General features: G+C 32.6%; 1 protein-coding gene across 1 annotated transcript; it reads left to right on the top strand.

The window, feature by feature from the left end:
- Nucleotides 1-2,617: 2,617 nt before the first annotated feature.
- On the top strand, nucleotides 2,618-16,199 carry Smp_034500 (putative dual specificity protein phosphatase). The gene is made up of 4 exons (XM_018793582.1): nucleotides 2,618-3,331; nucleotides 8,313-8,765; nucleotides 10,657-10,839; nucleotides 15,671-16,199. Exons 1-4 carry the CDS (start codon nucleotides 2,659-2,661, stop codon nucleotides 15,940-15,942), a joined length of 1,581 nt encoding a protein of 526 aa, XP_018648080.1. The 5' UTR covers nucleotides 2,618-2,658; the 3' UTR covers nucleotides 15,943-16,199.
- The last annotated feature ends 5,842 nt before the right edge of the window (nucleotides 16,200-22,041 follow it).

Genomic DNA, 22,041 nt, shown 5'->3' with positions numbered 1-22,041 from the left:
CCTCTGTTGTTTCGCTACAAGATAAATATAGTAAAAGTCTACCAATTACCGTAGTTGTTCCACTTAAATTTCATAATAACCAAGTTATGATCTAATAGGTTGTATACATGAGAATAACATACACAATTATTCACATTAAAAAGGGAAACCTATTTCATCCATACGTTTTGGTAGCAGCTGACTCTCAAGTTTTACCAGGCGTCCTGAAACTCTTGGGATTAACGAGATAAAACCTGTAGTGCGACGGTGGAGCATAAAAACAGCATGAATGTAACAATATCCAGGATATTTATTTGTTTTGATATTGTGTTGATAGCGTAAATCAGCAGAGATTGGTATGATAGTCTATATTTTCTAAGCGAATTGTTTTAGACAACTCATTCTATCAGCGATATATAGGAGAACAGGAACTCGTTCAGTGTATAGATGCTTGAGAAAACCATTTAAAGCTGTCTACAAATGTCATCTGTGAGCACCCCCACTGTAGTGTATCCCAACTTTCTGAATGAGAAAATAAAAACACAAAGTAAAAGTTAAAGCTTGAAATGAAATCCTAGATGAAAATCATACTTTTTTTTATACCGCATTCACTCATTAAATAGATGGAAAAATGTTAGATATTGCATACCTGTTGAGAATTGAAACGGAACTGTATTGCAAATTCATGCACCTTATACGCATAAAAATCATAATATGCTTACGAAATTCTGTTACTTTAAGCGATACAGTTAAGGTTGACTGAAATTAACGAAAGAAACTGTGGTATTTACATGAATTAATGATTCATTTGTACGTGATTACCCACTGATTACGAATTTCCAGATATGATAAGTTTATTTGTGCTCATCTAGTTCTACCTGCCTTAAATTGCACTCTTCGGAAATTCTTTGTTAGTATATTAATTCGGATACTTTTAATTACCATAGGAACCCATCGAGTCAATCAACAAAATAAAAAAGTCTCATTGAAGAAAATTTTGTTTTCAACGATGTTATTTACTAGAGCTGCATAGTCGTAGTTAAAGTTAATTTTTACATATAGTAGTCTACAGTAAAAACAGAGAACTATTGAGTCACTAACAGAGGTGCTGAAGGTCTTTAAGAAATTAAAGTTACGCAAAAGTCAAATGGTAATCCGGATGATATAACACATGAAAGACTATTCAATTGACGATTATATAAAGAATAAAAGTATGAGCGAAAGTGTTTCAAAATAAGATTTAGAACAAAGATGTGAAAGATTATTATATATTTGAAGAATATAAGATAAGAGGAGGAAATCAAGCACGTATCAAGAAATAACTAAAATAATAAGTGCTAGTACTAAAGTAAACTATGGAATTTACCGCTTATAAATTAAAAGATCGAGCTTGAATTGACTAAATGCCAACCCCTCCGCTTAAGTAAGTTCTCACCCGGTTTGCCTTTAGACCAGTTTGTCCCACTTCGCGAGTAATTTCAAATGAGAGTTTTGGTGGAGATAAATAATCATGATTGACTAGATATACAATAATCGATATATTAATTGATTTGACCGATGGTCACCATCCAATGATCAATTAATTGTAAATAAATCTCAGTCCTAAAGAAGGTCATTCACCGCCCAGATAGCTTAGTGGTAACGTCTGTGACTATGAAACTGGGTGATCGCGTCGAGTCCATCAGGGAGAACCAGTTACCTCAGGACTACAGGTACACCTTACTGACGAGCCCCAAATCGCACGAAACCTAGGTCTAAACAGGATTTCGTTGACTACCTCCAACGACCACCTTATCACTCCAAACTCCACATCTTTAACTAATAATCAGAAGGATAAAACCTTAAGTCAGTCTGCAGTACATTTTAATCAAACGAAGCCTTTTTCAAAGTTCTACTTTATTTTTCAAAACTGATTAAGGATGAGGAAATAAAAGCTTTATGTCTTAAGAAGAATATCCATACGACATACAGTTACCTTTTAAATAGCTGTTTATATGCTTAACATCATGTGTTGATATTAGTTGTAAAGTCACTGAAAATCCGAAAGCACTGGTGCAGATATTTCATCTTAAATTCGGGATTACATAGCCTTTAATTTTCAAGGGTGAATATGATACAATTAAGCTAAGGAGTCGAAATTTAGTTGAAATCTAGTCATCAACAAATATTTATACATTTTACTTATCAGAGTGATCGGGTAACGAATTGGATCTAAATTATCTTGACAGTACATTTGAAGAGAGACGAACTAACTTTAAGGATAACCTAATCTAATAAAAAAATTATGAAATTTCACCAAAAGTTCGTGTTACCAATAGAAAATTTAAGAGAAAAAATTCATCGGTAAATGGCAAACAATAAGCGAAATAAAAATGACCATTTTGTAAAGAATATTTTTAATAAAATGTCAATCAAGTTATGGTCTACCTAAAAATCACTAGATAATCCATGTGACTGATCTAAATCACATTTATCTTCGTCATCTAACACCCGTAATCAATCACTATACCAATATTTAAACCAATTAGATTTCAGCATAGGATTATGAAAACTGATAGACTATTGGTGTATTAAAATATGACCTTCAGATACAATAAATAATAGTCAGTTTACGCTTCGTCAAGTGTAGATAACCCGTATACCGTCCACCGGGGCGATCGGGGTTAGATCCATATTACAATGACAATTCACTGTCAAAGTATTGAATTTCAGGAAAATTTACCACACAATTTGTTAACGATGAATGTAGTGCCCGAAAATACTGGTCAAAAACGAACATGCAGGCAGTCATCACAAAGTGATGCTGATGAAACGATTTTAGAATGTAAAAATGAAGGAAAACGCCCGAAGTTTGAATCAGTTCACCACTTGACGTTAAGTAATCAGATGACATCAACTCCGTTGGATATTCTATCACCGATTGCAGTAAATTATCCATCTGAAAACAATCAAGCTAGCAATAATCCTGTTAGTTCAGACATAAATTTTATTGATTGTGATGAACTGGCTTCATTACTAACCTCAAACTATTCATGCAAACAGTGTTTACCACTTATACTTGACATTAGAAGCCTTGCCTCTCAAGCTAATTTACGAATACAAACAGCAATCGGCATACCGTGTGAATCTCGTGTGAAGTTACGTCGTGCATTGCCAGTACTAAATAATTATTTACGTGCTAGAGAACAATGTTTTAATGCCCATCATCTAAAGGGCTACCAACCAAACTACCGTTTAATAATCATCTATACTGATTCTGATATCGATGAATTTCCTATGTTAAAAGATCTTCTTCACTGCTTGGTTAAACACTTGATTGATGTTCATCATTTAGATGCAAGAGTTCTTAAAGGTAACTAAAATATATTTCATACACATGCATCGCTTCTTATAAATATGTATTTTCTTGTTAGTATCTTTGATAAAAACATAACGTAATCGAGATTAAAGAAAGGTTTCAATTAAAAAAACTGTTTACATGTTTATTGTCATGTATGTGTCACATGAAACACATATTATTGACTACATTCCTCATAAAATAAAAGTGCACTCAGTATTTTATGTATAATCTCTGAGAAGAAAACTCCAATGATTAAGGTCTCATGTATAAATTCAAGTGTTCAGTGAGAGTATTTTTTAAAACCTTAGTGTCTTATTGAAGACTTAACTTCGATTCAAAACTTGGTTAGGTAACTAAATTGTTCTTTGTTGTCTTCAGCTTGTTTTGTTGACGATTGGATTACTTTGTATGTTATATTCGTCACAGATTGGTTTTATTCGAAGTATCAATAAAAATTGACGGAGTTCAGTAACTTAGAAAGTGGAATAGTTGTTACCAATAACATTGGATAATCGTTGTGCAATATCTCAAATCAACTGAATTTGAAATCGTATTATTGGATCTTATTCTTGGGTCTGATTCCAGGGATGACCATTTCTGAACAGTCTCATTATAGGGCGAAATAGCTGTTTAGTGGCCCCTAAAGCGAAATCAGTCTGTGACGAATACGGTTCACAAACCATATTTTTGTTGAATTACTTGCTAACTGTTTCTGTTTAGCAAAATAAGCACTTTCTTATAAGCTGAATTTTTTTGATACATTAGTTTCAGGAGAGTGTGAAGGCACATTTTCATGGAACAAATATTTCACAAATAATAAAAAATTTTTATGAGGTTTTACTTATGCCTATTAGTTAACGTTAGACTTGACAAAAACCTACTAATTTTAGCAGCTTTGTTTATTTGTTTTTGAAATTATCAGATTATTGATTTTATCACGTGGTTGTTAAAGTGTTCAGTTCAAACCTTAAATAATAAAATAGATTCTTTTAGATGAAAATAGGAGAAAATTATTATATTATAATTTTTAGCGTATTTTTGATAAGGTTGTTTGCTACTGGACAGGATTACTAGCCCTATGCCCAACCCTCCTTTATCTAGGCTTGGGAATGGCTCTAATCCTAGAAAGGTTTCAGGCGAAGTTAATACATTTTATTAGATTGTAGACATTGGAGAAGATTTTAACTAGAAATTATCTATTAAATATTTTAAACGTCCATATAGTTTTATTTTCTAGTTTAAGACACAATAATAATAATAATAATAATAATAATAACTCACCATTGTACACTTTCAAAATTTTGGTTTAAAATGGCAAAAGTTTTCTTAATACGTAGATCTTCGCTCAATATAATCTGCCAGTGGGCATTCATCTTCGTCGTTTTCAACCAAATAGATGTTGGAGATCGTAATATGGAAGTTACTTAGCACTGTGTATTACTAGATCTAGGATCAACTAAAGTAATTTCTGATGAAACCATTTTTTAATGCGTAATAAGTTTGCTTTCTGTCTTATTAGTATTGAGTTAATAAAATCAAATGACTTCATACAGATAGATATAAACATTCTGATAATATCCATTTCACTACGAACGGATAAAATAGTATAAATAATCTCGTAAATTTCAACCTTAGTATTCTTAGTATTTAAGATGGTGATACGTAAAGGTCGGAATTATGAAGCGCCATTATATAGTTTTACGAAACACAATGTTATCTCCATATTTTAGAAGACATTTATTTAAATTAGAGAGATATTTAGTTATGTGAATTTCCACCTAAAAATCAATGATTACTTGCTTGGGATTTAACTTCATGTAGTTCTAAAAGATGATGTAAAAAGTGTAATATTCGGAGTGAGATAAAATGTGAAAAATCTACGAATGGATAAAGCATTAGATTTCAATTTAGTGACTGATTTATTTAGTGTTTACTGTAAGATTTGGAGGTTTGATTGTTAAGTGTTTCGTATTCCAGGAAAAGTCCTCAACAGAGTGTTGCTGAACCGGATGAAAGGCGCAGTAGACACCTGACTTCGAGATCAACAGCCTGGATTCAGCAACGATCGGATTGCGACACTACGGATCATCATCGAACAATTAATTGAGTGGAGTTCCTGAGAAGATTGTCAACAATATCCGGAACTCATAAGACGGACTAAAGTGCAAAGTCGTGTACGGAGGACAGCTGACAGACGCATTCCAAGTAAGGACCGGTGTCAGACAAGGCTGCTTACTCTTCCTCTTTCTCTTTCTTCTGGTGGTTGTCTGGATCATGAAGACCTCGATATCTAAGGGGAAGCACGGTATATAATAGACAACTTGGACGCAACTAGAAGATTTGGACTTCGAAGATGATTTAGTCCTCCTATCTCATACACATGAACAAATACAGAGGAAGACAACTAGAGTAGCAGCAGCCTCAATATACACAAAGGAAAAAGCAAGATCCTCAAATACAACACAGAGAACGCCAACCCAATCACATTTGATGGAGAAACTCTGAAAGACGTGGAATCTTTCACGTACCTGGTAAGCGTTCTCGATGAACAAGGAGGATCGGATGAAGATAAAGAGGTGAGGATTGGCAAAGCAGGGGCAGCATTTCTACAATTGAAGAACATATGGAACTCAAAACAACTGTCAACTAACTTCAAAGTGAGAATCTTCAGTACGAACGTCAAGACAGTTAGCTCTACTGTACGGAGCTGAAGCTTCGAGAACTACTACATCCATCGTCAAGAAGGTACAAGTATTTATAAATAGTTGTCTTCGCAAAATACTCAACATTCACTGGCCTCATACCATCAGCAACAGCCTTCTGTGGGAGAGGACAAACCAGCTTCCAGCCGAAGAGGAAATCAGGAAAAGACGTTGGAAGTGGATAGGACATACATTAAGGAAATCACCAAACTACACCACGAGGCAAGCTCTAACTTGGAATCCGGAAGGGAAACGGAAAAGAGGAAGGCCAAAGAACACATTACGCTGGGAAATAGAAGCAGATATGAAAAGGATGAATGGTGACTGGAAAGAAGTGGAATGGATTGCCCAGGACAGAGTTAGATGGAGAATGCTGGTGTGCGGCCTATGCTCCTCGACAAGGGGTAACAGGCGTAAGTAAGTAACTAAGTAAGTTTTGTATTCAGTACTAGATAGTTCCGAAGTTGGGTAAATAACTTTTTACTATTGACCGTTTACAGAATATCGTAAACCGACATCAATTGCTATACAAAGCTTTCTCTTAGTTTCTGAAGATTCTAATTAGTTTCACTTAGAAAAATTTCACTCCTACTGAAATAGTCATGGGTTGGTCATGTTTCAGGTTTATCGACCGTCCAAGCTTCAGCTATAGGCTTATAAGTTTAACTTGAAACAATTATAGAAACTGCTATAATTAGTAGTAATAGAAATGAATTTATTTTATAGATACACTAGTTGTATTGACCGGCTGCCTAATTACATTATTTAAGCACATTAGAATGACACTCATATGCAATAATGTATTTTTAAATTATTGAAAATTTCGCAATATTGGATAAGGTCAACTATTGATAAAATACTGTACTCAGCTACGAAAATCGTAGGTAACTTGTCTGCCAACTACAGGTTTATGTACTTGGCTTTTAACCACACGTTTCGCTTGTTGGACAGCGATGTTACGCAGTTAATTAAATCAAGATAAGTGAATCAGGTTTGAACGTTCACCATGACAAAATATGTAGATATGAGACCTGAGTACACTAATCTGTACTTGATATGTCATATATATATATATATATATATATATATATATATATATTGTGATGCAGTTTGTTGATTTCCTCAATAAATGTCCTATACCCCTTCAATGTCTTCTCTCACTTCGTCAGTTGAAAGTTAGTTTCTTCTCTCCTACAGTAGGCTGTTGCTGATAGTATCCAGTCGACGGACATTGAGTATCTTTCATTGACGACTATTTATAAATACTTGTACCTCTTTGATGATGATTGTGGTAGTTCTCCAAGTTTCGGCTCCGTACAGTAGGACTGTCTTGATCGATCTGGTTTTGTGTATTGTGGTTCGGTGAGATCTACGTAGCTTTGTGTGTGCGTTTGTGGGGGAAACAGTTCTGCCTATAACCATTTTGTTGAATGCACATAATTTTGCGAATATCTCACCATTCTCGTTTCTTTCTCCCAGTTAGTTCATGTCGTCCAACGATATTTTCATAACCGCTGTTTAGGTCTCCCATCAGGATGATGCGGTCCTTTCCTGGGCGCTTAGCTATGTAGCCTCTCATAGAACTGATCTTTACCATCGTCAATTCCATCATTGGTGGGTGCATAGCAATGAGTAACACTGACTGTGATTCCCTCCTTCTTTGTATTGAAGGATGCTTTGATGATCCTGGATCCATGAGATTCCCATCTTATAAGTGATTTTCGTTCTTCCTTCGACAGAATCAGTACAACTACTTGTGTGTGCGAAGCACTTTGCTGTTCATAACCAGAGTACAACAGCATCTCTCCCGAATCCAATCTCTTCTATTCAGATTAGGTACAATGCGTTTCACTTATTCCAAGCACCACTAGGTTGTATCGCCTCATTTTCTCAGCTATTTGATTGATCCTCTTGTTCTCCCACCCAGTCCGGACATTTCATGTACTTATATTAATTGTTGCTCTGGTTGTCGCAAGGGCCATTGGCTTCATGACTTCTGAAGAATCTCGGCTTTCACCATGAGGCGTCATAATTCTTCTGAATGAAGATTCTTTGGTTCCTATGGTAGAGTACAATTGGTTTAATTTGTTTAATCTGGTGGGCATTTTTAGCGAGGTTGTTTTCTATTGGATGAGGTTTCTAACCCCATTCCAAACCTTCTCCTTTACCCTGGCTTTGAACCAGATGGAACCCCAGAAGGACTACAAGTGGCGTTATGTATACATATATATGTTTTGGAATATGTTTAGTAACACTTGTTTTGCTTTTTTCTGTTTTATTTTTTCGTTTAGGCGGTATTCAAGAGTTTTGCAATTCTTATCATCATTTATGTGAACAGCCGTTGACCAAATCTCAACCTATTAGTGATGAGTCAAAAACTAGTCCCACTGAAAATATCTCTCATAATGAGTCGAGAAATATCAAGGATAAGTTAGCTCATTCTTTGAATATTTCACTTACAAAAACAAGGTGTCGAAAATTAAAATTCACATGTTCGCCAATATTGTTACCGGGTTTAGGCTTGTCTGCAGGAAGTACAGAACACAAGCCGATTCGATTACATAACTCAGTAAAACAATCTAGTCATTTGGCTTCAGCAATAATTAACCGTTATAGCTCAACTGCAAATTTTGTTGAAAAACAATGGAATCTAGCAGAATTTTGTGTAACTGATAATGATCCTGGTGATCCAAAAGATATATTTCGTGCCGAAATCAGTCGAATATTCCCTTTTCTATATCTAGGTAAAAACAAAATATTCCATTAAATGATTTCATATGATGAGTTGTAGTAATGTTATATTTTCATGTAGAAATAACTTATAATTATATTACATAAGATATTGTTTGTTTCACTATGGTGTTTGTAAGCATTTCGTTCATTAAAATGAGTAACACTTTTTTAAATAATAAAAAAAACATTTGATCATATAGGCATACTACATCTAGGATCATTAGTGGACCATTCCACTTATCTCGGTCTAAATAACTTGACAGTATGTGCAATAAGGTTAAGTCCTTAAACTTTACCGATAATTCTCAGCATAAAAGAATCATAGATTTTGAGATGATGGAGAAGATTTGTAGCTCAGAGAACAAAACTCTATCAGAATCATAGATTATTGTCATGTCGGTGGCATCATGCTATGATGTTTTAAAATCAGTGGAATTCAGTCGTAAATACATTTAGTATCAACATAAATGTGAATCATTTGTAATCAAAAAGGCGTTTTATACATCAATGTGCCCATCAAATATTAATATTATGTTAGCTTAGGTCTCATTACTCTAAGTTTCAAAAAAGTGATCAATTATTGCTTAAAACCACTTTTGATTGCTTTATCACACTCTTGAATCTCTCTCCATTTTACTTCATACTGAGTAACGTCACGATAAATAAACTTATAAAATTTCTGGCATGCTTATCTTATTTCAAGTTCTATATTATGACACTGATCTTAGTTAAACAATCGCTGAAAATCAGGGAACACTGGACATTTGCTTTACCCCAGTATGGGACTTCCAAGCAGTAGACATTCATAAGTACCACTCCGGAGGATTGAAGCCATGACCTTCAGATCTTATTTTATAATGATATCTTTCCAAATTTATCACTGTTTTACTCATCATAATTTTAGAGTTTTATCACATGGATCTTGTCCTAAATATCCTTTTAGAAATTTTCAGCTTTTGATTTTGTCCAGCAATTCATTTTCCAGGCAATTCTCTCTACATCAAAAGTTTAAAAATCTTACCATCTTAGTTTGAAATTAGTTAATCAGGTAATATAATACTTAGTTGGAAAGGATTGGTTTTATACTATGACAGCTATTTAGTATTGGGTATTTATTTATCATTTGAAAGTAGTCCTCTTTTTTCTTTTGCAATCGATATGCAGAACATCGCACACACATGACATTGATCACCACCCAGTGATCGATCAATTGTAAAGAACATGGCACACAAATCGATTTTCTGTATAGGCTTGGTTTTTGTAACAAACCGAGAATAGTACACAGTGATCCGCCATCTCATTGTTCGAGTTAAATTTTATATTCAGTTATTCGTTTCGTCAAATTTTCCTATTTATCTGTCAACAAATTAAAATATGGCACAAGTATTCAAGTTGTCACATTTCACATTAGTACAGTAAAGATTGCTTACATGTCGTCCTTAATTCTGTTATAGTTACATAAATAAATCAATAAGTGTAATAATATCGTTTGTGTGTAATATTTATAGTACTTTTAAATAAAGACACAAATGTATAAACTTTTCAGTATAATATACCTAAATGCATATCCACTTTTACTAGCTACAAATTTATAAATTGTAAACTTCATACTACGTTAGTGTGAAGGTTGGTTACTTGTACGCCTATAAAACATATCCATCACCTATGGAAAAATAAATTTGACAGTGACAAATTCACGTGATAAATTACTTTTAATTAAGGTTAATATACTATATATAACTTGATGTTGATACTTGCATAGACTCAGGTATAGACATGCAAACATATGATAATGGATGATTTCATTGAGATTTGTGTTGTACAATTTTTTGGTACTCGATTTACAGAAATCCTGATTTCGTCTTGATCATTTTGTCTTTCTTTCTTATTTTTCTAATATAGGGAATGAATACGATGGTCAAAATGAAAAGATTTTAAATAAATATAGTATAGATTCAATTTTAAATGTAACTATTAAAACACCATTTCTTGATGAATCGCGATTTAATTGCTGTCGTCTCCCTGCAAACGATTCACATTCACAAGATTTACGATCGCATTTTACAACAGCATTTCAATTCATCGGTATGTAGATAGTCATACCATATTTTTATTTTTGTGTCCATTGTTCACTACGATTTGTATGATATTCAATAACACTAATTTTTGGTCATTGAACAAATAATGTGTACTTATGTTATTTCTGTGAAAATTAGTTACACTTCAACAACTAAATCACTTGATTGTTCCCTATGTAGCCACTTAGTTGAAGCCTTCTATGCAAACTGGATATATGATTGTTGTAGTTTGCATCACTGACCATTTGACAAGTAAGAGTCAGTTACTTCAAGAAGACGTAAATTGAACAACTTTTAACTTCAATTCTTAACAAGACCTTCCGTTGTTAAAACTGTTTCAGATAGAGGTGAGCAACAGGTGCATGATGTAAATAGTTACTAATACGTACTAGTCAAACTATGTGCCTAAACACACCTCAGTCACTATGAAATTCAAATAATATGTCGCCAAGATATTCAGATTAGAAATTACCCACTGGAATTGAAGAAAATCGGCTCATCATGTGTAACGGCGTATTAAGTATATTATACATGGGACTTACGAATAATTCTGGGAAATATTTTGAAATTAGTGTATTCCGCCTGATATAAGACATTTTCATAATATAGGATTTTTCGTTCAGTCGAATCTGTGTCAATAATGTTACAGTTTAGTATAAGAAATACTTTTCTTCGAACGTTTGTCTTAAAAATTACAATCTCTAGTTTAAAAAAAACAACACCATACTTTGTTTTCTTGTCTTCGTTGTAATTTCTTTCACTATATAATTAGTATAATCTTGAAATAATACGAATTTGATGAGTCATGTCCTGGTTGTGATTCACTGCTTTGTAGTTTGTAAAAAGAACAATACTGTCTGCTATGCTTCTATTTATGCTGAGTCAGTCTGGAAAAATATGTCGTTGTTTTTGTTTTTGAGAAAGGGATTGATAAACAGACAGACGTGGATTCTAGACAAACAGTGACTCATCTAAAATAGATTTAACTTCATGCCAAACTTAAGAGATGGATCTAAAGTTTTAAATGTTTATCTAATTGGGTAATAAATGCGGTGAAACAAATACATAAATTTTACTCGGATAAACCACATCGAATGTTGGTCATCAGACTAATGCCATACTGTATTAATGTCCTACTGTGCAGCAGTAATATCATCCAAATGCTCTTTTCTCTTTCTTCATATACAATAATAATAATAATAACTATTATTATTATTATTAACTAAGCAGTCAGGAATGAAACCATTTGATCATACAATACTGAATATCTTAGTATACAGTGTCGTGGAGTTTGTTGAATTAGGAAGTTATCCATCACGTACTGGTTTTAGAGAGCACTGAAGAAAACTATCTTGGTTTTCAGTAGTTATTTGTAATCTAAAACTATAAAATATCACGTTTTGTCGACAGTATACAGAATTTAGAACAAGTGATTCTTAAGTAACAAATGTACTATATTGGGAGGATGTTATGTGATCATATGTATGAATTTTTAAGAAGTATTTGTGTTATAACTATTCTAGATCATAAGGGGTTTTCGTGGAGGATTTACTATTTTCATAGTTGAAGTCATGAGTCAATTGAAGCTAGACCACCATCGAAAACCTGGAAACACTGGACGGCCGTTTCGTCCTATTATGGGACTCCTCAGCAAAAAAACATTAAATAATTGACATAAATTTCTTAGATAAACAGATATTTAGGACAGTTTAAATATGATTGTAATGTACATACAATATGCCAAATTTGAATATAATAATATTTGAAATTCATATAAAATCTAATGAGTTGAACTGTTCATATATTGAACACATTTTCTATGCATTAGATCATTTCTTGCAAGTAACAGTATAGGAGACTTGTTTTAAATATGTAGATCTAAGTTAGATATATATCTAATACATTAATTGTCATTTTATTAAACCTAACCGCATTGAATAAGATCATTATCATTGATGATTGACAGATCAGATCAATAATTCATAGAACTGATTATAATGATTAATCAGTTCAAGTTGTTATTGTTGTTATCGGGGTAACAAATTAGTGACAACGAATAACACAATGTTAGTATACAATAATTATTTTTCAAAATTTATGAATGATGTTCATGAATTTGTAGGTAACATTGACAAGGTATGACTTAATAATTTCGAATAAATTGAGCATTGGGTAGATGGTTATAGATAAATTAATATATTTATAATGTTTATGTTTATTTTTATTGTTATTCCTTGTTTAAAAAATGTTTTTATTGAATATTATCTGAAGGTGTCCATTTGAGATTAACCATAACAGTTCATCTCATTTTTTTTTGTCGCATTCTGTTAATTATAAACATGACATCAGATAAACATAGGTATTATGTCTAGACAATGAAAAAAACCATATCTTAGTTGATTTTTCAAGTTGTTTGTGATAGTTACTAATGCTTATTAGATAAGATTGAATATTTTCATATTGTACATTATACATTATACCTTATCCTCTTATTGATCAATCCACTGTAGTATTTATTTATTTATTTTGTTAGTCAGACGTAATCGACTATTCAAATTTTGTATAACACACTCTTTGGGCTTTATGATTTCCATAAAAAAGTCTTTTTATTGCTCTAGTCAAAAATTTTAAATAAAAGCTTGAACTCATCGAATAATTTTTGCGTAAATTCACTGTGTATCTGATGGTTGAATTGAATATCTGAAGTCAAAATGTAACGAAATATTGTTTTCTAGGTAGTATTCATTTTAAAAAATGATCTGATTTAGGGTACCAATGAAACATAACAGCACTGGAAATCCGTTACGTCCTGGCATAGGATTCCTCAGCAATGCACATCAATCACAACTGATGCCTACAAAATCAAAGTAATCTCCACAAAACGTTTTCAACTAAACTATAATAGTCAATTCACCAGTGACCTTCTTCAAGATATTTTTAAAGTTCTAGTGAGAAGTCGTTATAAGTGGGGTTCAGACATGGCGACAGTGTGAGAGTTGTCACCTATAATGTTGGATAATCGTCGTGTTATATCTCACACTGATCGATGTTGAAATTATATCAATGAATGTTGATCCAGTAGTTTTACTGGTTAGATATTCATCTTGTAAAATGAAGACTGTAGGTTCCTGACATCATGAGGTCGTGGATATTCACTACTGAGGAAAGCCTCGTATTAGGACAAAGCAGTCTTGACGAAGACACACAGTTTTCCAATGCCCATTGATATTTAATGGCACCTCAACTGAGATCAATCCATTACGAATATGACGTACAAATTAAACCAGTCTTCACAAAACTCTTTTAACTAAAATACTATTATATAAGAACTCTCGTCTAAATTAGAGCGAATAGTTTCACAGTATTTGAGCGCCGAGTTGATGTAAGACATTAAATAGGAATAATATATTTGTATTTTTATTTTCACAGTTGAAATCATGAGTCAATTGAAGCTAGACCACCACGGAAAACCTGTAAACACTGGACGGCCGTTTCGTCCTATTATGGGACTCCTCAGCAGTGCGCATCCAAGATCGGTCGCTCAAAATCGTGAATTGGTCGAAGTTAGACATTAACACCGTTAGATGCCGGCTCAGTGGTCTATCGATTAAGGGCTTCGGCTCGATACTGGTAGGTCCCGGGTTCGAGTCTCACGAGTGCGGGATCGTGGATGCGCACTGCTGAGGAGTCCCATAATAGGACGAAACGGCCGTCCAGTGTTTCCAGGTTTTCGATGGTGGTCTAGCTTCAATTGACTCATGATTTCAACTGTGAAAATACTAAATTCTCCACAGAAGCCCCTCTGATCTGTTTTTATTTTGTTTATTTATCTTTATTTTATACATGCTGTGACAGATATGGTTCATATCATATATTACAAATTGTATGTTTCCTTATAAATTCACTGATAAGAGACAATATATAGTGTGAATGTAATTTTCTCCTCTCACCACTTCATTTTCTATACCATATGTTATATTAACGCTTATCATTTCACATCACATATCACATCATATATCTAGTTTAGACTTTTTTAACGTTGATTGGATGACCTATTCAGTGTACAATGAAACGAAGAACCGTGTACCTATTTATATTCGATAATTTTGATGTTTGATTATAATTCCTTGAAAAAGCTTGGACCAGATTGCCAGGCGAAAAGTTGGATTTACTACAAATTCATTCGCTGAGATTTTACAAATATATTATTCCTATTTAATGTAAAATACTATTAGCTATTTATATATTGTGTATTGACTGTTATGATACTAATGTTATTGTAGACTTATTATACATGAACCGTTATCTTGCTTAATCTAGGGTATAGCGATAAAATGAACTTTAGATAAATAAGATTACTGATATTTTACAGTTGGTCTTCTTATATATATATATATATATTCTGAAACCAGTGGAGTATAGATTCAAATAAAATATTTGTCAGTCTCCACTAAACTCTGTAAATTATATGTCTTACTTTAAATTAATTGCTTGTTGCCTGATATTATAACACAATAGCTTGGTTGAATGTATTGTTCATCAACAAAAATTAGAATTCCCTAGTAGATACAACCAATTTTCCCCTAACTCCATTTTCTAAGATTCAAATGAAATTCATTGGTTTGTTGCATAAGCGAATCTTCTGTTCCGTTACATCAATCATACTAGTGATTCCATCAACTCACTTCTTTTGTCATTACACCTAAGATTTTGTTTGAAATGGGGAATGAAGTAATGTTTTCTAATTTTATGATTATTGTCACCTAATAAAAAATGTTACGTTTCATTTTCGTTTACTTTATCAATGTTTTTTCTCTAAAAAAATTGTCTCTCTATAGAAGAAGTTCGTTGCTCTGGCAAAACTGTACTTGTTCATTGTCAAGCTGGTGTGTCCAGATCACCAGCTTTAATTATTGCTTATTTAATGAACTATTCAAGTTTGTCGCTACTCGATGCTTATCAATATGTGAAATCGAGACGTTCGGTGATTGCACCGAATTTCGCATTTATGGGGCAGTTATATGAGTTGGAATCGGACTTAACATCTGGACGATTATCAAGACAGTCGAATATATTAGATCCATTATTAAAAACTAATGAATCATTATGATTGTTACTGTTAATAATATCAAATTCGATACTACCTATTTGTTTACCCAGTTAATGTATTTGTTTACCTAACTATTTATTCCGTTCATGATTCAGTAGTATACACCAGTGCGGTTGACTGGAATCATTTTGATATAAATTTGTAAATATCATTATTACCTCAGTCACACAATAATTCAGGTAAAGTACATAATATCATTATTTTCATCTCATACGATAAGCTTATTCTGTTTTATTCAACGACGTGATTCACTTGTTCAACGTAAAAACTGTTTGATGGTTTTCTGTCACAATTTGTCAGCTTCAAAATGTCTTTTTTATCCTCTCGAATTCACCTCAATGATTTTTTTGAAAAATGATTACAAGACGGATACATTTTCATTCAGATGACTTTTTTTCTATTCAGATTTCAATATTTTTCAAAAGAGAAAGATAAATACAACTTTTGTTTGAATTTTGCTGTTTTGTTTAAATAAAACCAGCATTTTTGTTTTGCGATTTTTTTATGTTTCCGTAAAAGGATCTTGTTATCCCCAACAGTGATTTGAACGTTGTTACTAACGTTATTGTACAAAGTGTGAATTTTTCTTTGTCTGTTTGTTTATGCTCATGTGTGTATGTAAACGACTGTTATGCTTTTCTACTTTTCTGTGAAATATCAATTTTGAATTTGATTACTTCATTTTTAAATGATTATGGTGAAGACAAGATTATGAAGAAAAACTATCTCCTGAATTAGGTGGGTTTTAGAAAGATCAAAGGTTTATCCATCTTTCTTTTCAAAAAACGTTAAGCTCTAACTGGTAACGATAATTAAGAATGAATCTTTTCTAATTCGAATTTTCGCATAGCATTTGCGCTTTTCTAATCGATTGTCACTACTTTCAGCTTAGTAACTTTCCGTGTGCTCAAAGGTCATATTTTTATTGATATATCTATACAGAGTTGTACGATTTAAACTTTTCTTGAATATCAAGTTCCCTACACTTCTGTCTTTTCCGTGTTTTTTCGTAAAAGTGGAATATTGTTGGTATTGTGTCACAGTTGCTCTTCTATTGAGTCAGCCATAAAACCCTTTCGTATAGGAACAAGCTCAATCGTTTGGTAATCAGCAATTATCGTAGAGCTATACCAAATCCATTTTCAAGATATAAAAGTGAGATAAGGTTTAGGTGGTTAGAGATAGTTGTGAGGAAGACCTGGACGAAGTTTCGCACCCATCAATAAGGCAAATCGGGGATTTTGAGGGAACAAATTTTCCCTGTGCGATTCGGACTTAAGTTACAGCTTCACACTATGAGACTTTACCAGTGAGTTATTTAGGTTCTGATTGCCCTTATATAAGATTAATATATCTACAATTGATTGTCCATTAAGGAGTGGCCAAATTAATATTTGTCTATTAGTTTAGTGCTGACTAAATTCTACCAGTGAATGGGACAGGTCTTTTTTACTAGTAAACTAATCGGTATAGGATAAAATTTAGGAGAGCAGTTCGACATTCATTATTCTCACTTTATTAATTATCATTAACTGTACAAAAATAAGAATTCACTGTATGAGTACTTAAGATGTTGTAAAAGTTAGTCCCTGAAAACTTAAGATATCACAAGGATAGTCACGTGAAGACATATATGTACTTAATTTCTTCCTTCATATACTGGTTCTATGATTCCACTTGTTTGTAGGCGTTCGAATTCCTGTTCAACAATAGATAGAGCTGCTTAAGGTACCGGACGTTTTGGTTTAAAAACAAGGATGACTCCCGGTTTAAGAATTAGTTGTGCTTTCACATTTTTGCATTCCCCCAGTTCTTCCGTTAACAGTTGGCCATGTTTCTCCAAAACAACGTTCTTGAAATTCCCCATTTGTTTGTTGGTTCTCACGCGACTGCACATATGATTAATGGAGTCGTTTACTAGCCGTAATGTTTCTATTAGGTTTAACCCAGTAAATGAACCTAAATCAAAAGAGGCTTACAGATGATCCGTTTAAATCCCATGTCGATCACATCATTAACTCTACCCATGAATTTCATTTTGATGGTTTTGCTGGTGTTACATTTGAATCATAACATATAAATCAAATCATTACTTAGTAGGTTAAGTTATTCCAACAAATAAATTTATCCGTCAATGGACATCAGCAGAGTAAGAGTAAATTAACAAAATGTGGTAGAAAGATAAGGTGAATTAATTATCTTTAATGAATGAAAGTTTTTGTTCGTATGTATAACAACGATAACATCTTCCTAATTCAGATTCCCACCGTGACCTTTGTATTTATTTAATCCGTTGCAAACTCTCTTAGTATCCTAATTTTATTTTGTGTCACAAGGTCATGCAGGTTATTGTATATGCAGAGTTGTTCTCTCATAATTTAGTGGATATTAAGCGTTCAATACACACCTGACTTCTCCCTGTCTTCTATCAAGGTAGGGATAATTATTGAAGTTGTGTGTCAGACTCCATGTCTATGGAGTTCTCTATAGATCTCGTTCGTATTAAAAAAAATCTTAATTGTTCACAGCTAGGAATAAGAAAAGACCCAGTCTCAAACCTATCAACATTGGATTTTAACCAGTCTAACGATTATCAGTGCATCCACGACGGTAAAATTTTAAACAATGGGAATCTGATTTAAAAAAGGATGAATCAAAGAAATAAAAGTATGAAATACCATTGAAACTCAAGACATATAGGGAATTAAAGAGCATTTATCTGTACACCACTGCTACTCTGAGTCAACAACTAAAATTTGTGATCAACTCAATAATCCCTTTAAAAAAATAAACATCCACATAAATGATTCAACTCTGTCTGATTAGCCCTAGCTGACGATTAGTCTGCTTCTGTACTAGGTAGCATGACGTTTAGGAGTAAAAAAGTAGTTAGAGATGCTCAATAAATATCTCAAAAAACTCGTCATGAGAAAATTCCAAACCTCAGAAACCTACTGAGTGGCTCAGTTTGAAGTCAAAAGTGTAAACACCCGCTTATAGAAAAGACAGATGCTCTGTCAAACGCAAGTTATTTTCGAATTTCTTTAGAAAAATATCTGTAATTCCAGTATCCTTCGAAATTAAATGACCATGATTCAAAGCAATAAATTAATAAATAACAAAGATGCAGATAAGTAAATTAGGCCATAGATAGATTGATAGATAGATGGTTGAGTGAACCTTTCTCTTCGACTCATCTGAAGAAATTCGGTTAAATCCTATCTACTAGAGAAAAATTATTCGAAGTAAAAATTACACTTTTTTCTGGAACTTTTCAGAGTATTACTGGAACCACATCTCTATGAAATATGTTTCCATTCTACAAGTTTAGAATTTCTGTGATATAATATAAAATTTATATACAAAAATTTTTATTTCTACCAAATAATAATGAATAATTAATTTTCATGACTTCATATACTTAAAGAAGGAAATATTTTTTCAGAACTCCGCTAGCCTGTTGACTCTATAATTTATGATTTGAGACTAACATTATTTATATACTTTTTTGTTAACTTTAATCATTACATCTTTAAAACGCATGTAGTCACTCATTCAATTCAAAATTAAGTAGGTAGGTTGATCAATGGAAGTAATTCCCATTTCCATTATGGCAATGAATTCAGTAGTTGTTAAAAATATTTCACTAAGTTGCTATCACTACGACACAATACTCTCTCTCCCTCCCCTCTCTCTCTCTCTCTCTCTCTCTCTATATATATATATATATATATATATATATATATATATAGATAGATAGATATATACCGATTTAAAAATTAACCTTGCTTAGTTTCTTGCATAGTTTTAACAGAAGTAAATAACCTTCAACGGTATTCTGAAAAAACTTTCACTTCTATATTTAATAAATAAAGTTACTCTTTTGATGAACTAATAAAATAAAGCTGTCAAAAATCTAGTACAAACTAATTAAATTCTGAAGGTCAAACACTCAGTCTATTCACCTGAAGATGTAATAACAATGACGTGTTAGATTGCGACTGTACTATTATTATTATCAACAGCAATAATATATATATATATATATATATATATATATATATATATATACTGATCCCCAAGTAACAGGCGTAAATAAGTAAGTAAGTAACTGATTCCCAAGCTATGAATAACTTTACTACAAGTCAAACGGAATGGTAATTAATTTCTGGGAAACTAGTTAATATTATACTCTAATTACTTATTAGTAGTATAATCTCAAGATGTAGTTGCAAACATGTTATGTAATTAGTGTTATTATTCATATGCTAGATTGCAGACACTTTTAAGTTTCTAAAAGCCAACATCCTAACAATTATTCTTATGTAATTTGTAACACTTTACCCTTTAAATATTACATTTTTTAGCTAATTTATTTGACAACCAAAAAGATTCACTGAACTGGAAGTTTACTGTTATACAGTTTATGATAATTTAGTCGATTACCTAATATGTAAGGAACTGATGATTATTAATAATCAGTGTATTGTTGTTACGAAGCCTTCAAATTAATATCTACAGGCATAACATTTGACTAGATGAAAGCTGATTTCTTAAATCTTGTTATTTTTTTGAAGAAAATCACAGTTTAAAGACAGTTATCGTTACAAAGTGACAAGAGATGAAAAAATTCTGAGAAGCCATGAGCAATGATTCTTCATTCTGTTCCTCTTTATTTAATTCTTAGATGTATGCAAACAACACTCCATTCAAGATAGAACTCGGTATAATCAGATCTTATTAAAATTATGATATTACTCAGTTACAAGTCTAGAGTCCAATGGTTCTTGCTTTCAAATATATTTAGTCTATTATGTAACATAATAATTATCCAATATGGTCGTGAAATTCTTGTCTTATTATCAATTTGGCTAACTGGGAAGATTACGGCTCCCAATAAAAGCTTTCCGAAATCTCTCTTAAAGAGTATATGCTCATCACTAATTAGATAATTCAGGGAGATTCACCATAATTTATAGTCGGTAGTGAAATAATAACTTATAAGCTGTTATATCCCCTGGTGAATTATGAATGATATCTCTGAGGACTATTTATGGATCAATATAATACGTATATTTCCTATTTTGACCTTTGACCTATTATCATACGATTCTTGAGTTATCATCAGTCTATCGATTACTTTCTCCCTATTAACAGCCACATTTGGCCAATTATTGTACAAATGTTATTTTCTATTTTTTTGGTACGATGTGGTCTGTTTGGTTTGTATATAAACGCAGTATGCTTGTGAATAATGATTCATATTGCCGAGGCTGTTATTGGTGTTCTGGACTTAACTGGCTGGGCTAGGCAGAAAGCAGGGCCGATACGCACTCAAGACTGTTCGTACGATTTTATGTATCATTGTTCCGAACAATAAATCCACTACTCTCTAATTGGGCCGTTCATATACTAAATAGGGCACTCAATCGTTATAACATTAACCATATTTGGTAATCACCAAACTAGATTATGGATTGATATGAGATGTAAAATCAAATGTGTGAATTCAAAATCAATGACTCAGTGGTTGCATAACCTTGAAAAGAGATTAAAAAAGTTCGGGCTTAATCCTGTCGTGGATTTGTCCAATATTAAAGGATTTTAACTTAGAACACAACATTTTGACAGCCCTCTTCAACTTTCATTAATCCTCCAAAGAATTTTTAGTTTATAATAATAAATTACTTTTAAGCCACATTAAATCTTTATAAAACCACCTACAAATTAATCATACAAAAACCTACTTAATGAATAATAATTGAAGTAATGTCAAAGTACTAATATAGTGTATACTGCTGATGTTGAGTGATATGAGTAGTATGTATCATCAATCGAAAGTAAAAGGCCTAGATGCACAAGGTCAACAAAATCGAAGAAGAGAGAAGGAGAACAGAAAATGATTTGTGTGGAAACAAAGGAACAATCAAGACTGAGACAACTGACTGACATTTAGCAAATGAAGTATTTCCTGTATGGTTCTTAGATTTTAGTGAGATATTTTGTAATTCTGTGTTCAAATACATTCGACTTTCCCCACTTGTATTCTAGTTCACTACACTGACTGTTAAGTGAACAAACGGAATTCAAATAAATCCT

This window comes from Schistosoma mansoni, chromosome 1 (genome assembly GCF_000237925.1).
Source record: "Schistosoma mansoni strain Puerto Rico chromosome 1, complete genome".
Taxonomy (NCBI): Eukaryota; Metazoa; Platyhelminthes; class Trematoda; order Strigeidida; family Schistosomatidae; genus Schistosoma; species Schistosoma mansoni.
Note: the sequence above shows the minus strand (reverse complement) of the source record. Positions and strands in the feature narration are given on the sequence as shown.